The sequence below is a fragment of the Drosophila erecta genome, unplaced genomic scaffold (assembly GCF_003286155.1).
Source record: "Drosophila erecta strain 14021-0224.00,06,07 unplaced genomic scaffold, DereRS2 tig00000000-arrow-pilon, whole genome shotgun sequence".
In the NCBI taxonomy this organism is placed as follows: Eukaryota; Metazoa; Arthropoda; class Insecta; order Diptera; family Drosophilidae; genus Drosophila; species Drosophila erecta.
The window spans coordinates 5,841,093-5,861,379 of record NW_020825194.1 but is presented as its reverse complement, the minus strand read 5'-3'; the positions used below and the strand labels follow the sequence as shown (position 1 = coordinate 5,861,379).

The 20,287-nt window shown below is 41.6% G+C and overlaps 1 protein-coding gene across 23 annotated transcripts in view; it reads left to right on the top strand.

Moving 5' to 3' along the window:
• Nucleotides 1-20,287, top strand: part of LOC6554202 (protein lap4) — a 62,657-nt gene that overhangs the window by 10,947 nt on the left and 31,423 nt on the right. For 20 of the 23 annotated variants that reach the window (XM_026977996.1, XM_026978011.1, XM_026978009.1 and 17 more), the window contains exons 4-9: nt 7,208-7,790; nt 10,476-10,894; nt 14,334-14,548; nt 14,949-15,251; nt 15,305-15,384; nt 15,491-15,753. In XM_026977996.1, coding sequence (XP_026833797.1) covers nt 7,208-7,790; nt 10,476-10,894; nt 14,334-14,548; nt 14,949-15,251; nt 15,305-15,384; nt 15,491-15,753 — 1,863 coding nt within the window. Of the gene's footprint in view, nt 1-7,207; nt 7,791-10,475; nt 10,895-14,333; nt 14,549-14,948; nt 15,252-15,304; nt 15,385-15,490; nt 15,754-16,622; nt 16,710-20,287 lie in introns of those variants that run through there. The other 3 variants (XM_026978046.1, XM_026978035.1, XM_015153507.2) reach the window with 2 other exon arrangements.

Below are 20,287 nucleotides of genomic sequence, written 5' to 3'. Positions count from 1 at the left end.
GTGGCGACTCCCTCGGGAAAAGCCTTTCACATTCAATTCCTTCGGCGTTTAAGTGCACATTTTATTGAACCCCTTGAGCAAAGGCTGCGCCACAGGTGCTGTAAAAGTTTGCGTACCTTTCTATGTAATTTCCCATGCACATTTTATTATGGCCAACCGCAGCAAAATTGTATTTCTCAGGTTCGTGTGGGAGTTGCACTTCGTTTTTTTTTTTTACAGCATTTTCCATTTTCATGTAGCACTTTTTCTAAGTTGGCTCAAATTAGCCAGCTCGATTTTGTATGCGACGGCTTTGCCAGCTGCAGTTTGCCACAACAATGGACGTTCTGGCCGCAAATTTTGCAAGTGCAACAGCAACACCAACAATAACAATAACAATGACAACAGCAACAACAAAAGCAGCTGCCACAACAAACAGCCAAACACTCGAGACCAACTGCACTTGACAATACAATTTTGTACGCGACACTGGCGCGGTGCATTTTGTATGCAAGCGACGGCAATAATAACAATTCTAATAAAAACACAAATTCCCCTGGCTCTAGTAGATTTCTGTGGGTGTACTTGTGTTTGCGTTTGCGTTTGTGGGTGCGTTTCTATGGACACAGCTGAGCGCAGAACAATAGCATCCGCTATCCGCAGTGGCAGAATAAACAAAACATGACTTAGTCAAAAACATACATTCGCGTATCTTAAAATATATCTTTAAAGGACTGAAAACATAAAACCAAATTAATTTTCCGTTTATAATAGCTGTCTGAAACAATCAAATTAATACCAACTGTAAAATTTTAAATTGTTGTATAAACCTATTCACCCACTGTAAATTAAGATTAATTGAATCATTTTAATTGATCAGCTGGACAGGTGTTGCTATAAGTTCGCCCGCCACTGTGCACTCAAGTACAGGTGTCATTGTTGGTAGTCGCTAGTTTTGCACGTAAATCATTATGACGAGTTGACCCGCTTACGAAAGGTAAGCTAAAAGGGCTCAGTCGACGCCGCGGCCTGCTGATATACTATTTTTCATATTTTTTTTTGTAACAACCTGCTAATTGTTTGTTTATTTGCTTATTGCGTTTTCTATTTCGATGCCATACGAGTATATCAGCCATATATTTTCGCTGTTCGCTTGCATTGCAGTTTTTCCGTTTATGGAGAGCTGCTTTCATGCCGTGTTTTGTTTATTAAGTAACCAAAATTCATGTTTTCTCAGTGCCCCCAAATGCGGTGCAGTTGCCAAGCTGGGTTTATCTGTGTGATTTCGTTATTTTTGGTTGCCAGCGAAAATAACAAACAATAGAATTGTGAGAATTTGTCGCTGGACTCTAATTTTTGCAATGGAATGTCGCCGCGATTGGATTCGGTTTGTTGAGGCATACAAATGGCAGTGTATTGCAGGGTCTGCTAAAATATAAAATTGGATTTTACCCGATTTACCCAGCTGGAATTTCACTCAAACATTTGCTTTCTAGTTGGTTATTAGAGTGGAAGTACAGACTTTTACTCCCTGCTTTTTAATCAGCTTGTGCTGTCAGCTTTTTTAGCTGATTTTCCCTGTGGGAAACACTATTTGCCCAAAGCTGATTGGAAACCATTGTCGGAATGCCCGAAAGCCGAGCGCCCCAAACTCAAACTCAAACACAAACTCAATTAAATGCCATTTGAAAGTCATGCCCTTAGGCCCTGTATGACACTTGTTTCCCCCTTTCTTGCATTTCTGTGACAAAATGTGTGTCATCTTTCCTGCTCTTGCTCTTTCTTTCCCTACATGTTGCAATTGGGGCGTCAACTGGGTCAAAGTTAAAGTGCGCGCGCAAAACAGAAAAAAAATAAATATATACAAAAAAAATAAAAAAACAAATCGCGGCGCCTCTGTTCGAGTGGCGTGCTCATTTCGTTGTTCTTGGAGACGGCGGAGCTTGGGGCCCAGGTTCCAAGTGCAGTCACTTTCACACACAGTTTGGGCACAAGTAGGAGAGAAATAAGCCGAAGACGACCCTGGGCAAGGCATCAAAAGAACGTGGTGCACTTGAAGAAAACCTACTCAGAGGTTGAGAAATATACTTCTAACATATACTTAAGAAATTTGAGATTACCTGGCATATCAGCATAAAATGTAAAAAATCATTTTTAAATTTATATTTTCGATTATAGACTACAACCTTCATTTATTACATAATTACTTGTTTTAAATGTTTAAGTATCTTTTCACCTAAGGGCATCTTTTTAGAAAACTTTTCTGCCAGTGTAAGCTGAAAGAATTAGCAATGGCAAGCGAAGGAGGAGGAGGGGTAGGGAGGAGGAGGAGGAAGAATCGGGGGCAGCGCGAACAAAGGCAAAAATCAAAGCTTTGTCGCGGTCTTGGACGAGCAGCAGGCCATTAGAGTCCATGACTTTGTAGGAAGTTCGCCAAACAGCGATTGTTGGCCCAAAGTCAAAGCGAGCCGAGAGCAACCGCCAAGTGATGGGAACATTTCAATGTACTCTAAACAAACAAACAAATTGAAGAGTGCCGGACTGACGGACCGTCAGTTGGAGGAGGTGGAATTGTATAATTAATAGCATTAAACAAAAACTAAATCAAAATGTCAGAGGGGAAAAATCAGCGCAAATTGAAAAATCATTTCTTCTCACGTCGGCCCATTTTATTCAATACTGTTGATTTGCTGCCCTCTGCTCCATCCAGTTCCCATTCCATTTATTTCGATCGTGTCGGTCTCTGGAGCCCATTGACGTCACGAGGGGATGAGCAATTAAAAACTACTCGGCCAGCAGGCGGCCATCCGACGAGCTTGTACAAACAACAAATCAAAAGTGAATCCCTCGACTTGGCAACAGCGATCGGCCAACGAAATTGAGTTGGCGAAAAGTATAAAACAACAAACATAAATGTGGCAAACAAATCTGTTTACATTTCTTTATGCTGTAAAAATGTTCGATTTCAGGCAATGCATTCATTCAGTCAATGCATTCATGTTTGTCACACAAATTAAGCGTATGTATAGTTCAAAGTATTAAAAAGTGAAGAACATTATCATGTTAATGGGTTAATAATTATGCAGGAATGTTTGTGAAACCAATAACGCTTATCTAGAGTAGTTTAACAAATGAGATTTCAATCGGTTAAGTGCACGGATTAATTGACAATTAGTAAACAGATAATCCCCCTCATAATTATGTTGCAAAATGCACTTACGTTTGCCAAGCATAAACAAAAAAAGGTTATTTCTACTAGTTTAACAGCTAATTGCAGGGATTAAGCTGGCAATTAGTTAATTGAAATTATATTCACTGAGTGGCGCAGGTGGCCAAAGGTTATGGTTGGATTCTGATTAAATTGGGAGCCGCGGAAAATTGATTACCAAATGACTTGGTGCTTGGTAAACCCACGCAGGCTCAAAATGTCAATTGCAGATGTGCTCAATCTGTGGAGTGAATGTTTTCGGGCGGACGCATCTGTGTTCATCTTGTCAGAGGCTTTTCCTAAACTTGTTGCCTGCCTAACGAGCGTAAAACAGTCATTAAATCCACCCAGCCACCCACTCAGTTAAAATGCCTGAGGCTCTTCGTTTGCTTGCTAATTGAATCTGAATTAAAAGCCATAGTCAAATACACTTCATATGCGCTCGTTAATTCCGTTTTTAATGCACTTTAAAAGCACCTGTTGCGCTTTAAAATCGCTGCTGCCTTCTCCCATCATCTTCATCATCATTATAGTCGCATCTTTTGCCACAATTAAGAGTCATTTACTTATCACAATCTGAACAGCACAACCCCATCCATCTCCTGCCGTTTCATCTCATCTCATCTCATCTCATCTGATCCGAGCTCAGTGCAGTTCAGCTCCTGCAGTCGATGTGGCAATCATCCCGGGGTGCCTTCAGTGATGCAACTGCAGATTACTTGGGTTTAGCTAGATAAGGCTTTTCAGCAAATCTAATGGATGCAAGCTGAAAAAAAGCGTGTATTTATTGTAACAATGATATATTGCTTAATACAGTTACTGATAATAGGAAGTTTATAAACTGAATTACTGATATTGCTGAGCATTTGTAAACCAGTTGAACTTGCAGGAAGATGCGAGTTGTATTATTTTAGATGCAATCATTTAAATCAGACACCTTTAACTAGACACTTGGGACTATAAAATAGCTGAAATGGCTGCACAGAAGGGGCGATGGCTTTACCCCTGACTCTGCCACCAAAGACGACGCTCAGGTTGAACGAGAATTGCGGTGGCGGAAAGCCATTTTCCCTGTTGACGCTTAGGGATTTGCTCTCAACAATGGCAGCCATAAAATTGCAGGCAAGTCGGGATGACGGGATGGCTATGGCGATGGCAATGGCGGTAGCGATGGCGGTGACAACAAGGACTTGGCTTGGCATGGCGCCCCAACTAACAGGTCCTGGAGAGGGAACCTTTTCATCATTTTGGATGCATGCAATAAGCGAAATGGCAACGTGCCATGGCAACTCATAACAGATGCCTAGTGCTGGGGATTAAAACGTAACAGAGCCATTGAATCGGGATTCTACTTTTTTTTCCTCCAATGATGCAAGGCAAATTGAAAGGCCCTGGATGGAGGTTTTTCTTCTTATTTCTCCCTTTGCGTTGCTCGTTCCCTTCTAGAGCTTCTGAAATATGCATCCTCGACATCATCTTCATTAAGTGCTGCTCGCATTGAGGAAGATGTATGGCGATGACCTCGATAGCAACACCTCCCACTTTTCTGTCTGGGTCGCCTTGATATACTGACAAATCATTTCACATTTCAGATTCACATTTAACACGGCGTGCTCTTAAAATTTTTGCTCGTTCAATGACATTGAAACGTATTTTCATATGTGTATTTTTTTTTTGGCCCTCCCCGATTTGCGATGCCGTCGTTGTTTGCTGACGTTTCGCATGGCTTGTTTTATTTTTGATGCCTTTATTTTGGTGATTTTTCCTTTTTCTTTTTGTTATATATATATGTATGTTCCTGGCACAGTTCTTCTTCATTGATCTTGTCTGGTTTGTTGAAATTTATAAGCGCTTTAAAATGCAAAAATCGCTACCGCATTGTTCCCGACTGTTTCCCGGCTATTTTTGGAGCGCTCTCACTTCATAACGATAAAATATGATAAACAAATTAAATACATTTTGGGGCCATTTTCCGTTTCTTTGTAGGGCGCCGCGCCTTTATTGCATAATTGCACAAATTGATTACAATTCCGGACGCTATTTTCCAACTGTGCCGGCACACCCAGCATTTCCTCTAATTTCCCGTCTCCAAATGAGTTTCCAAATGTAGGGCCCAAGTGTCCCAATTCTATTTCAATGTTTTTTTTTTATTTTTTCCAACCTTTGTGTGTTGGTGTGTGTTAAAGGTCAACGAATTGTTTGTCACCGCCGTTGATCTAATGACCGCCAACTGTGCGGCACAGCTGAGCATCTTGTGCCGTTTTGTGCGGCAGCCATATGTTTCCAATTGCGCTGCGCCTCCGTGTGGATGTGGATTTTCCTGGGTTCGGAGATGGGCGAGGTAGGAAAAGCGCCTTGGTGCGTCCATTTGTCTGCAACTGGCGGGATCCAATTTTGAGTGTTTTGCTTGACGGATTGACGGATGTGTGTGGCTGCTGCCGTTTTTGCTGTGCCAAAAGGTTTTAGGCCTTCGAAAGAGCACGAGCAGATTGCCAAGGATCGTGGTGCAAAACTGCATATATGGTGGAACTTCAATAACTGGGACACTATTGAAAATGGATATTGGCCCTACATCTAAAAAATTCTTTGTCCTCCATTTCCAATCAATTTGATTTAAAAAAGAATTTGCGCAAACAAATATATAAAGCCAAAACACAACGCTTTTCCACACAGCAGATGGTGTTTCAAGTTGTCCAACTGTGGTATCTATAATTGGCCAGCACATTCAAGGCCATGAACAAGGCCTGCTGCCACTGCACACAATGCAGCACAATGTCGGGCTGCAAAAACATAAAGATAAATGTCGGTTTATATTTTTATATAATTTTTAATTAAAGACTGCCGCAGCAGCAGCTCTTGCTCGTGCTGCAGCAATGTGGCTGTGTGGATATGTGGCAATATGGCAGTATGGCAATGGGGCAAGTAGCAATGCAGTTGCAAATAAATAGCTTATCGGCAACCTGCCACAACTGGTGACATTCCCAGTAAAATGGGGGTCTATGCCTGGCCACATCCGCCGATTGCCACGAGGCCACAGCCTCGCTTCTCCTCCCATTGTGTGGCCCACACAACTCGAGCATGTCCTGCCTGCAGGACACCGGCACACATTTCCCCCCTCATTTCCGTCATGTTGTTGTGTTGGCCTGTCGCAGCGAGTTCGCGTTGCGGGTCGGTCCCACGTGTCGTATTAGTTGGATTGAATGTGGACACATGGGGCAAGTCAGCCCGCGTTGACCGATGACGATGTTTCGTTTGGTTTCGTTTCTGTTTCGTTCTGTTTCGTTCTTTTCTTCTGGCTTTTCCGGTGGTGTACAAGTGTTTTCCCTCCATGTATCTGGGTCAATTTAAACAGTGGTGAAAAGGCTTGAGGCCATCCCATACCTACTGCCACCTGTCGTTTTGCTTTTGCTGCCAGTTTTGTGGGTTGTATACGAGGTTCTCGTGGAAAAGCTTTTGTGGGCGTGCTGGTAAACAGCGCACACATACATGTTTACCTCCTGTTTTCCCATTTCCCGGGTCCTTTGCGTGCGCATTTCCGCTTTGGCAGCTCGAAAAATTTATTCGATCAACAAGTTTCGTTTGTCATTTTACGCTTCGTCTCGCTCTATCAGCGCGCGGCCAAACAATAATAACGAAATCCATGGCCAAAAGAGGTTGAAACTCCGCTCTGTATATGTACATACTCGTATATGCAAAACTTAATAGTTTTTCCCAACAAAAATTTCCAGACTGCCAAATGAAAATCGTGCGCTTTAAGAGTTGAAAACTGAATTGATAGACAGTGACAAGGCCATATGCGGAAATCTCTCGCTCAGTGGGTCCCATGGAATATTTATAGCAAATTTATTAATATATTAACGCGGCCCTTTGGAGCAATTCATGCGTGAGCAAGTCAATCAGCCGAGCAGATAGAAATGTGTAACCCGATAACCAACGAGCTTGGCTTTGGCTTTGGCTCATTGAAAAGCCATAACAGCAATCAGTAAACAATATGTTTTCCCTTCTTCCCTTTTTTTCCAGATATACCCGACATTCCCGACGATATCAAGCATCTGCAGAGCCTGCAGGTGGCCGATTTCAGTTCGAACCCGATACCCAAGTTGCCCTCGGGCTTCTCCCAGCTGAAGAACCTGACCGTCCTGGGCCTCAACGACATGTCGCTCACCACATTGCCAGCGGATTTTGGCAGCCTGACTCAATTGGAATCCCTGGAGCTTCGCGAGAATCTGCTCAAGCACCTGCCCGAGACAATAAGCCAGCTGACGAAGCTGAAGCGTCTGGATCTGGGCGACAACGAAATCGAGGATCTACCACCCTATCTGGGATATCTGCCGGGTCTGCACGAGCTTTGGCTGGATCACAATCAGCTGCAGCGTTTGCCGCCGGAGCTGGGACTTCTAACCAAACTGACCTACCTCGATGTCTCCGAAAATCGACTGGAGGAGCTGCCCAACGAGATCAGCGGACTGGTCAGCCTGACGGACCTCGATCTGGCCCAGAATCTGCTCGAGGCCCTGCCCGATGGCATTGCCAAGTTGAGCAGACTGACCATTTTGAAATTGGATCAGAATCGATTGCAGCGGTTGAACGATACTCTCGGAAAGTAAGTAATATAGTTTGATTTAAAATATAGTAAAAGCCAAATTAAATCGTGTAATTAGAACCTTTTGGAATACAAAGTCTACACAGTTCGGTTTTGCAGTTCATAACGTTTGGTTATCTTATCGTGGTTATACCACAATATTTGCCAGGTCCAAACAAAATACTTGTTATACCCGTTACTCTAGAGTAGTATACAGTATTTAAAATATATACATTCTTGATCAGACATTCAAAAAAAATTACGAAATGTCTCTAGGCTGAAATTCTAAACACCACAACTCAACTTATCTTAATCGGATTTTGAAGTGGGATACCTCTAAATGTTTCTGGAGCAATTCTCTAAAAAACTGCATTCAAATTTAGAATTTTATTTTTTTTTAATTTTTTTGTAAATTTTCTGATGTTATGATGTTGTGGAAATTCAATAATGTCCCAAGGCCGAAGTTCTAAAGTCCATAACTCAACTAATCTTAATCGGAATTTGAAGTGGCATACCTCTAAATTTTTCTGGTACAATTCTCTAAAAACCTGCATTCAAATTTAGAATTTTATTTTTTTTTAATTTTTTTGTAAATTTTCTGATGTTATGATGTTGTGGAAATTCAATAATGTCCCAAGGCCGAAGTTCTAAAGTCCATAACTCAACTAATCTTAATCGGAATTTGAAGTGGCATACCTCTAAATTTTTCTGGTGCAATTCTCTAAAAACCTGCATTCAAATTTAGAATTTTATTTTTTTTTTAAATTTTTTTGTAAATTTTCTGATGTTATGATGTTGTGGAAGTTCAATAATGTCCCCAGGCTGAAGTTCTAAAGTCCATAACTCAACTAATCTTAATCGGAATTTGAAGTGGGATACCTCTAAATGTTTCTGGAGCAATTCTCTAAAGAACTGCATTCAAATTTAGAATTTTATTTTTTTTTAATTTTTTTGTAAATTTTCTGATGTTATGATGTTGTGGAAATTCAATAATGTCCCAAGGCCGAAGTTCTAAAGTCCATAACTCAACTAATCTTAATCGGAATTTGAAGTGGCATACCTCTAAATTTTTCTGGTGCAATTCTCTAAAAACCTGCATTCAAATTTAGAATTTTATTTTTTTTTTAATTTTTTTGTAAATTTTCTGATGCGATGATGTTGTGGAAATTCCATAATGTCCCCAGGCTGAAGTTCTAAAGTCCATAACTCAACTAATCTTAATCGGAATTTGAAGTGGGATACCTCTAAATGTTTCTGGAGCAATTTTCTAAAAAACTGCATTCAAATTTAGAGTTTTATTTTTTTTTAATTTTTTTTGTAAATTTTCTGATGTTATGATGTTGTGGAAGTTCAATAATGTCCCCAGGCTGAAGTTCTAAAGTCCATAACTCAACTAATCTTAATCGGAATTTGAAGTGGGATACCTCTAAATGTTTCTGGAGCAATTCTCTAAAGAACTGCATTCAAATTTAGAATTTTATTTTTTTTTAATTTTTTTGTAAATTTTCTGATGTTATGATGTTGTGGAAATTCAATAATGTCCCAAGGCCGAAGTTCTAAAGTCCATAACTCAACTAATCTTAATCGGAATTTGAAGTGGCATACCTCTAAATTTTTCTGGTGCAATTCTCTAAAAACCTGCATTCAAATTTAGAATTTTATTTTTTTTTTAAATTTTTTTGTAAATTTTCTGATGCGATGATGTTGTGGAAATTCAATAATGTCCCCAGGCTGAAGTTCTAAAGTCCATAACTCAACTAATCTTAATCGGAATTTGAAGTGGCATACCTCTAAATTTTTCTGGTGCAATTCTCTAAAAACCTGCATTCAAATTTAGAATTTTATTTTTTTTTAAATTTTTTTGTAAATTTTCTGATGTTATGATGTTGTGGACATTATGTTCAATAATGTCCCCAGGCTGAAGTTCTAAAGTCCATAACTCAACTAATCTTAATCGGAATTTGAAGTGGGATACCTCTAAATGTTTCTGGAGCAATTTTCTAAAAAACTGCATTCAAATTTAGAATTTTATTTTTTTTTTAATTTTGTTGTAATTTTTCTGATGTTATGATGTTGTGGAAATTCAATAATGTCCCAAGGCCGAAGTTCTAAAGTCCATAACACAGCTAATCTTAATCGGATTTTAAAGTGGGATACCTCTAAATGTTTCTGGAGCAATTCTCTAAAAAACTGCATTCAAATTTAGAATTTTATTTTTTTTTTAATTTTTTGTAAATTTTCTGATGTTATGATGTTGTGGAAATTCAATAATGTCCCAAGGCCGAAGTTCTAAAGTCCATAACTCAACTAATCTTAATCGGAATTTGAAGTGGCATACCTCTAAATTTTTCTGGTGCAATTCTCTAAAAACCTGCATTCAAATTTAGAATTTTATTTTTTTAAAATTTTTTTGTAAATTTTCTGATGTTATGATGTTGTGGAAGTTCAATAATGTCCCCAGGCTGAAGTTCTAAAGTCCATAACTCAACTAATCTTAATCGGAATTTTTCTGGTGCAATTCTCTAAAAATCTGCATTCAAATTTAGAAATATATATTTTTTTAATTTTATTCTAATTTTTCTGATGTATGTATGATGTAGAAATTCAAAAAAATTAAGAAATGTCCTAAACTAATATCTAAAATTCATTATTTAAATTTAAAGATGTATCTAAACTATCTTATTAATTTTATATTTCTTACTACAGTTGCGAAAACATGCAGGAGCTGATACTCACCGAGAACTTTCTCTCCGAGCTGCCCGCCTCCATTGGCCAGATGACCAAGTTAAGCAATCTGAACGTGGATCGCAATGCCCTGGAGTACCTGCCCCTGGAGATTGGTCAGTGTGCCAATCTGGGCGTGCTGAGTCTGCGGGACAACAAGCTGAAGAGGCTGCCACCGGAGTTGGGCAACTGCACCGTGCTGCATGTGCTCGATGTGAGCGGTAATCAGTTGCTGTATCTGCCCTACTCGCTGGTCAATCTGCAGCTGAAGGCCGTCTGGCTGTCCGAGAATCAGTCACAGCCGCTGCTCACCTTTCAGCCGGACACGGATGTGGAGACGGGCGAACAGGTGTTGTCGTGCTATCTGCTGCCCCAGCAGGAATACCAGCCAATTACCCCAGGTGAGTTTGGATGAGTCAGAACAGAGCTGTATAATTTGCCCCGTGGCTTAACCCACCCAGTGGTTAAAGGTTGCTCCACATTTGGCGCTGTCTGCTCGCGGTGGGCCAAATTTGGCCAAGTTATGCGCCTTTATCAGCACCTGACATAGATTCCACATTGCCCCAGCCCCCGTATCGTTGTGCAATATCTTCCATCTATGCTCGCATTTCCGCGATAAGATAAACCGCGCAAAGTGAGCAAACATCGCCAACAAACGAGCGCTATCCAACCTTTGTGCGTTGTATACCTTTCCCAATCTTATTGGGTGAACCAAAAAATATATACAAAACTTTCGGCAAATCTTTAAAAATTACAACTCAGTGTTATACTCCCAGCAAGTTTTCACCTATATTTGTGACTAAATTTATCTTCTAACCGTGCTTCAGCAAGAGCACTTTTTCCATAATTCTGTTCTATACTGATTTCGATTATTTTCTTTGCATTCCGCCACGTCACGCGCTCCTTCCACCATTTGCACTCCACTCCACTCACCCTAAACCTCTATTTTATGTTCATCCAATCCAATCAAAGACTATCCACCCATGACGCTTTATAGATCAAGCGAAAAATTTGATTCGACGGAATTCTTCAGTTATCAGCAAAAAGGTTTGCGTTGAGTATTACCTTCTTTGTCAGTATCAATAAAAAATACACGCTATATCTGCCTTGTACAGTTAACAAGTCCATATAGTAGAGTTACTAGTTTTGGTTTATTGAACTAGTTACGTTAGAAATGATGTTTAAATTCAATTGCTATCAGTTTAAACTCTACTATATTGGCTCACTTCATACTTGAAGCATGACCGCTCAGCATTTGCATGCCCGCTTTGTTTTGAATGTGAATTTTAGAACTTGTACTTGAATGCTTTCTGATTACGAATGTTTTGCATAGAGAGTTACCTAGTTCCGCATAACAAACCAAATAATTCCTAGAATGAAGGCAATGATCTAATAGCATACCACACCTAAACAATCTTTCTAACAATCCATTCCGGTTGACATTTTAACCACCATAACCCTGTTAACTTGCGTTCTTTATAGATGCTAGCATCGCAGCTCCCCAATACTTTTGGTTTTGGAAACGCATCTTGGTCTGGCCAAAAGCCAGTCAGCATTGACAATGCCTGTGTTGAGTGTTTGAAACAAAAACACTAACCGGTTTTCTCCAACGCCCGAAAATGACGTCATGACAGCAAGTTGTTTTGGTTTTTGTTTTTCTTATAAGTTGGGTGTCTCAGGACCGGGCGTTGGCTGGAAAACTTGAATATATGTTTTCTGAGAATACTCTCACACACGCAACGTATCGCGATGGATGATAAAAGTGTGTTCGATTTGGCTTGTTTGATTTGATTATGTTATTATTTTGTGTTTATATTCCATTCATTTGACGGCCCATGCGTGTTTCCCATCGCCGATCGGTGCCGTTTTTTGCCGCTGGTTCCCACACCCTGAAAAAAACCACTTGCACTGGGGAATGGCGAGCGATTGGGATCTATTTTGCCCCCGAATTGAGCAGTCTTAGCTGCCCTCCAGTGGCAGCATGCCAGATCAAAGGGGCCAAATAGACGATTTGTTTGTTTTTGGCAGCTAGTACCGAGATCCATTACGGTTTCATCTGCCGACCCATCCATATTCTTCCCAGGCACATCCAGAGTATAAGGCCCTGCCATTTGTGGCACTTGAGTGATGTCAACGGTTGTGACGTCATATGGCCAAGGAGTGGCAGCGGCCCGCTTTTCAAAAAACTGGGGCAAGATCGCCGAGCAATGTAATTATGTGTATGACGCTGCGTTGGTTAATAATATTAATCGCACGGCTTGTTTCGAAGTGGTACGTGTGTGTATGCCACCAAAACTAACTGTTGATTAATGGCCTGTCACAGGGGCTACAGTAGGACCTGGCTGGCTTGAATTCTTGATTTAAAACAAAAAGCCGTTTAAATTCCTTATCACTGCCAGTAAACTCCTTGTAACATTATATATGTGATTTAAAACTCTGAGCTTATATGGATCAAAATGCCATTAAATTGGTTACATTAATGCCTGTAGATATGTAAATTAGCTAGCCTAGAGCTCAATTCGCTTATCGCCAGTCTTCACTGTGACATTCACTGATTGAGTGCCCCATGATTCAACCTGTATTTGTTGTTACCAATGTTGCTATTGTGGTTTCGGTTCTGTGGCGTAGTTGCTTCCCAATCGAAATGAATGTATAAGTAGATATTGTAACTGTTATTTGGCTTCGAAACGAGTTTTGGCCTATGCGATTGCCTATAAATAGCGTATATCATCAGCATATTTGGAGAACAACTTGTCTGGTAACTTCGCAACCGATCAAGCGATCAATGGTCAATGACGGATTAAGTGGACACACAAATAACACACATAACTCAACCAATTTGGATGAATGTGTGAATAGTTTCAAGATCACGTCGCCATTATTGTTTTTCCCGCACATCTTAGAGCCATGTAAGCTAGCTCAAATTATCCAATTAAAGTCATGGGACCGAGAAAAACAAGAGGAAATAATTTTAAATGCGAAGCACCAGACACGAAATGGCCTCTTATTATTGTCATTGCCATTACAAGTCGTCTTCTATTTGCATAAATCTTCATCTTGGCGCTTACTTAACTCAGACTCCCCACTGGGGGCCACTGAATTTGTTTGCCTATGCTAAAATCGGTAACGATTGTAAGTTACGACTGCGCCGGACATTCAGCAATTGTGGCTGTGGATGGATGCAGCTACTTGGACTCAGTCAGTGGCACTTCCTGCCTCGAAAAAGCGGTGATTTGCATTTGTTTATTGCCGCAACAGCCACCCATCCCCTGCACTTGCTGCGTAGATAGATTGATTGGCCGTCAGTGGCTTTGGCTGGGGGTTTTGGAATCCGTGATTCTCGGGGGGTGGGAAAGGTACTGATTGCCTGCTTGCCCCCACATGTTGCAACTTTTATGTTGTTTACCCGTGATTGTGGTGTGAAAAATTTACGGCGCGCACACTTCTCATAAGCGCTTGATGGATTAGCCAGTGGACTCGGTTGGTCCAGCAGACCTGGCCAGCAGAATCTGGCCAAAATGTTTACGCTGCGGCGTCCAAAAATAGTGGTTTGCCAGCTCGTACTTTTAATGGGTGGTTTATTTATTGATTTGTGCAAAACCAAAAGCGTAGACCATTAAGCGTTTTGAATATAAGTCCGTTTGTATATAATAAATATCGTTGTATACATATAATTCATATATATTATACGTACATAAATGTATATCCCAACTACGTATTAAAAGTGTGTGCATGGGCATGCAGTTCACTAATCCAAAGCCATTTTGAACCCCACAAAACACCTTGTTGCACTGTTGATTTATATGCTAATGGAATTCGTTTGATTTGCCCCTGAAACAGCCCGTGACCTGGAATCCGATTCGGAGCCGTTCGAGGAGCGCGAACCATCGCGCACCGTGGTCAAGTTCTCGGAGGAGGCCACCCAAGAGAAGGACACGCCCTTCGTGCGCCAGAACACGCCGCATCCCAAGGATCTCAAGGCCAAGGCGCAGAAGCTGAAGGTGGAGCGCAGTCGGAACGAGGAGCACGCCAATCTGGTCACCCTTCCGGAGGAGGTGAGTTCTGGTCCTAAATACGATCCGAATGCTAAGCTTCTGCTGTGCTTCCATCGATAGGAGCATTCGAAGCATTTTTCAGCGCAAATATACGATTGCTTTCATACGTTGTTGTCATGCTGTTTTGGCTGCATACTAATCTTAGAATTAAGCCTAGAGGCTAAGTAGCTTGAGTAGTAGCTCGACCAAAACTAACTGGGTATTGCTGAAACTGTAGCTGCTTGGTTGATTCACAAGTTTATTATACAATTATACTTGTTTAGACTATTTAAATTGCAATGTAAGTTACACACACCTTACAAAATGCTTTATGTAGAATTTAATTTTACACACTTTAGTCGAGGAGCTGTAAAGTGCCATGTAAAGTCAAGTAAATATAAATTTCCCTTTTCCTCCCCAGAACGGCACCAAGTTAGCCGAGACCCCAACTGAGACCCGAACCATTGCAAACAATCACCAACAGCAGACACTCCCAGTGCAGCAACCAATCGTTGGTGTAAATTCCAAGCAACCAGTGGTTGTGGGTGTAGTCACTCCAACCACGACGATAGTCGCCCCAGCCGGCGTACAGGGTGGCTCAGAGGGAGCCAGCTCCACCGCCAACAATGTGAAGGCGGCAACAGCAGCTGTGGTGGCTGAACTAGCAGCCACTGTTGGTGGTGGTGATGAGGTCCAGGATGACGACGAGCAGGAGGATGAGTTTGTAAGTTTTAAAATGGATAAATATCACATATCCTTTAAAAATATTCAATTTAGGAATCCGATCGCCGTGTGGGCTTTCAAGTGGAGGGCGAAGATGATGACTTCTACAAGAGGCCACCCAAACTACACAGAAGGTAAGGAATATAAATCATTAACTACTCGATATTGGAAGATCTTTGGATCTACTTTGACTATTCAACTCTTATTTATTTTGAAACATTTTTATAATTTCGTACTTAGGGACACTCCGCATCACCTAAAGAACAAGCGTGTCCAGCATTTAACCGACAAGCAGGCCAGTGAAATCTTGGCCAATGCCCTAGCCTCCCAGGAGCGGAACGATACCACACCGCAGCACTCGCTGTCCGGCAAAGTGACATCACCAATTGAGGAGGAGGAGCAGCTGGAGGTGGAGCAGGAGCAGCAACAGCAGCAGCATCCCTTCGACTCCTCGCTCTCGCCCATTCCGGCTGGCAAAGCAGCAGAGGCTAGCACCGACCCAGGTAAATACCGAAATTGTTTCAATTAATTACATTTATATTGCTCTATCTCTGAGAACTGTGTCCAAAACAGCCAAAGTGCTTTGGGTGCAGCAGACTGGCTGGGATAGCCAGGCATTGATGGGAAATCGATATGAAAGTGGGCGGGCACTGGTAATTTTCACTCATTTGCCAACTGGGTGACCTGTAAGGGCGGACACTGAAGTGGAAACTTAATTGGCATCCTCTTGGACCACTTTTTAGATGCAAAATGAAACCACAAAGGGATCACCCATACCCATACCCTCTTTTAATTGTTTTTAGCTCTCCACACGCCACCTAAACATAAAAACACTCCACTCTTTTTTTTCTGGGTCTAGGCCTCATCAATGGGGCAGTACTTCCGACATAATTATATCAGCAGCAAAAAAGAGAGCCAAGTCGATTAAAAGCGCGTTATGCCAGCGGAATACTACAGGTGTAGAAACCGAGTTGGGCTTGTGAAACACACGCAACAGTTGAGCGTTAGCCTGGCCTATAAATAGGCGAGGCACGTAGTGTTTGCCTGCTTATCAGCTAACGATATCAGCTTGCAAAAGCTGATAAAAAATGAGCAGAGATAGTGGAAAAACTGTGCAAACCTCACTCAAACAAGCAGAGGGTAAACAAGCAAAGAGAGCGCGCCGAATGACGATAAAAAATGTGGTGCAAATGAAACTGAAATGAGTTGCCTCATTATACACATATGCGGCTAGGGCTATATGGGTATGGCTACCTGGGAAAACTGAGAGTCAGAAGAGAGCTACGGAGAGGCTAGAGTCTAGAGACCTGAGACCTGAGACCACATCGAGTGCAATTGCCAGACTTTGCGACCGGGTCTGGGCGTTTGGCCCACTCGCCGCCTGCTTTAGTCATTCTTCAGTTACGCTTGCGTTTTGTCAACGTCGCGAGAGACGCGCTACATTCGTCAGCAGCTCACCGTACATTTGCACTTGTTATTATACGGACTTTTATTGTTTTTGTTTGCTTCTCAATTGGCATTCAAAACAGAGAGCAAGACTCCCGAGATCTTGGCCAATAACAATAGCAGAAGCTTCACACGCAAATATCAACACCTTGACTTAGTCGTAAAAGCAGAGGAAAACAACATTTCATTGTTAAATACTTCTCCTATGGAGAGTGTGAAATGTTTTTTCTTCGGCCCTACTTTTTCTGCTTACGTGTTTTGCTGTCTCGAGCGAATATTGTTATCGATTTTTGTCTGCTGTCCGTCATAATTCCTTTATGGAGGTGTTGAGTTGTTGAGGAGGAGGCAGCGGGTCATTCGTCTGGAAAGTTTCTCACGTTGCGCATACGCAGCGTATAATGGCCCCAGGCCGTAATTGAATTTCAACTGCAGTTCTCCGTCAATTCAAGTGTTCAAGGTTGGGAAACGGAACAGAAGGAAGGAAAACCCCCAGGCAGAGTAGCCGTCCCTATTTGCATATCGGCTGCAGTGCATATCCCCGAAAATGAGCTACTTGAAAGTAAATTTAGTCTTGTTTATATAGCAAGCGTTGCCGGGTTTTCTGTTGGATATTTGCAGATGGCAAACATGAGAACATGAGAAGTGTGCTCGATTCGGTTCGGTTCGGTTGTGTGCATATCCGGTTTCCCGGAATCTCCTTCGCCTTTGCACAGATTTTTTTGGCTAGATATTGCAACCGCTTCGGCAATACAATCAACATTTGCACAATTCCTTTGACATTTCTACGCTCATGGCCTCTATTTTTTTATAATTTTTTTTTTTTGCTGAATTCTGGCAAACAATGTGCTGCATTTGCTGCACATTTCCTGCAGGATTCTTAAAGCACGGCTACGTTCTTATGGAACTAGAATGGTACCGTCCGAGTCGACCAATGTTGGCCAATAAATAAACCGTTGATAAGCTCAAGGCAATGGCATTCATTATTTATGTATTGTACCGTTGATTGCATGGGATTCTTATTGAATTTTCCCCAGTATGTTGCGTGTTCGTCAATGTGCTTGTATATTTATATATGATTCTTTGTCGGTTTCCCGGTTTGTTTGTTCGGTGCGCCCTTTTCATCACTGTTGTAACAAAGTATGCATTATTATTTGCTGTTCTCTTGCAGCTTTTGTGCAAACAGCAATTTAAACTATTTGCAGTTGGCATTCCTTCTATCATTGGCATCAAACAAACACGATTTCGATTTGGATTTTGGCTTACTGAATGTTTAAGTTTTGCGAATGGAATCATACCCCTGAACTCAGGTCTTGTGCTCTTCACAGTTGCATGCTAAGTTTATCGTTTAAACCGCCACTCCCCAGTGACAGAATTTTCCCAACCCCCCACCGCCATCAGTCGTGACAGTTTTCTCCCCCCTTTAAATAAGAGGACAAAATAGGAAAAAAACGTCTTCCCATTTTCGCGCTAGAAAACAAACAAAAATGCAATAAACGCCAGCTGCAGCGGAGAAGAGAGGAGCATGTTCGGGTCAAAGAATTTCACTGCGTATTTTCCAATATTTTCGCCGCCATGTTGATAGCATGGAAATGTGGAAAATTCGAGTAATTGTCACTGAGGTGGCTGTCTGTCCCAGCAAACCAAACCAATCCAAGCGAACATCGGTTTGTCAACAAACATGGATGCGGGAATGTGACGACCTGAATTGTTGCCCTCAAAATGCAATCAAAATGAACACACACCCGAGCTGTTTTCATTACCAAAAAGCGCTTTTCGCGCCCATGATATCATCCGTTTCGTTTTAAGCACATTAATCAGTACGCAAACCTTTGCTGCCCCACTGATATCGGGAAATAACGCATACGACAGGTGGACCAAGGTCATTAACTACCACTTGACTTTGCTGTACTGTGGGCTGTGTAGGTCCCTTGTTGTAATGCTCCTACGTATGTGTCCAAAAATTTCGTAATGATTCAGAGCCGCCTTATCGCCAGTTTGTTTTACTACTACGGTTTCGTTTTGTTGCCTTTTCCCCCCCTTTTTTGGGCCTTCTTGTTTTGCTTTATCACATTGGCTTAGGCATTCCAAAGTTTGATTAGATAACACTGTTGTGAACGCACACCCCTTTCAAAAAAAGAACATAGCTCCATTGCAGTGAAAATCGAAGGAGAACAGACAGTTTTGATGGAGGGAGCTTAGTGTGGTTTTGTTGTCGGGATATTCCTGGCTGATTTTATGCTCCCATAAAAACTTTGTTCATTAATTTTTGTCGCCACATTTAAGCGGACGTCGCACGGTCTTTTTTGTTGATTTCCAAAGCTTAACACTCGCAATTTGTCAGAGGCTGCAGCATCGCTACCCGCCGTTTAACCTGGTGGGCAATTAATCATGGAACCTGCCAGCACTCCACAACTAAAGCATTTTCCATAAGCGCCTGAAACGAAATAAGACGAAAATAATGCAGATCTCGTGGATTGCAAAAGGGCTTTAATTCGCTTTTAAGCGCGCTCGAATCATTGATCTCTCGACATTGATAATGTCGAGGTAATTAAAATCGATTGATTCCATGCGGTCATTGCCTTAAATTCCATCAGAGTTGGAAGCGAAATTTGCATGAACGGGGAAAAGTTGTAACCCAAGTTCTTATTTTTTTGTTTCCACTTGTCATAACAAATGTGACAAGTTGAAGCTCCAGGAGAGTGCCGTCCACATCTTGGCCACAGAATGCCGTGAGGAAAAAATAGTCGAGTGAAATATGATTTCTGCCTTCTGGCATGTGTCCATGCTGTGGGCTAATTTCCCAGGGACAGAGACGAAGACTTCTGCCACATGGTCATTTACATATAAATGACAAAACAAAAAGAGAGCAGCGAACTGGAGAAGCTGCAGGATTCCAGCTCCATGCTATTGCTTTGGAAATTTGGAATTTTGGCATTTGTCAGCTAGCAGGAGATACCGATTTGTGATTGCGATTCATAGCCAGCGTGCAAATGGTAATGCATTCGGGGAATCATCATTTCTTATTGCCACCTCTTCATTTTACGAGTTGCTCTCGTCTTTTGGTATATTTAAATTTTTATATGTTTATGCTTATGCCATTTATTTTACGGGTGATGAAGGACAAAAACGATGGCCTTACTTCGGGGCTCACCTCATTCAGCTGCATGCGTGATGTCATCGTAAAATGCTTAAATGCCCGCTTAAGTGGGTGCCGCAAAAAGTTCGCAGGCACTCTGGCAATCAGTAAAATAAGTCTGATAAGAAATATGAGGAAAACAAATGGTATTATGCGATCCTTCTTGTGCAGTTCCCGTTCCAGTTCGTATTAAAACTTCACTTTCCTTGCCTTGCCCCCCCGAAAGATTGCCTACATTCCGGCGTTTTCAGGAACCGGAATAAAAACACACAGCACGTGTCATTTGCTCTCCTCCCCGGGAAAAAATCTTATTTTGTTTTATGGCTTTTTCTCTGGTTATTGTTGTCTCGGACCGTTTTTCTCCCACTCATCTGGGTGGAAAGCATGAAAAGATGGCTTTATTCTGAACGCATGCATGTGGGCGAAATATATACATATCCATAAAAATATCTTTC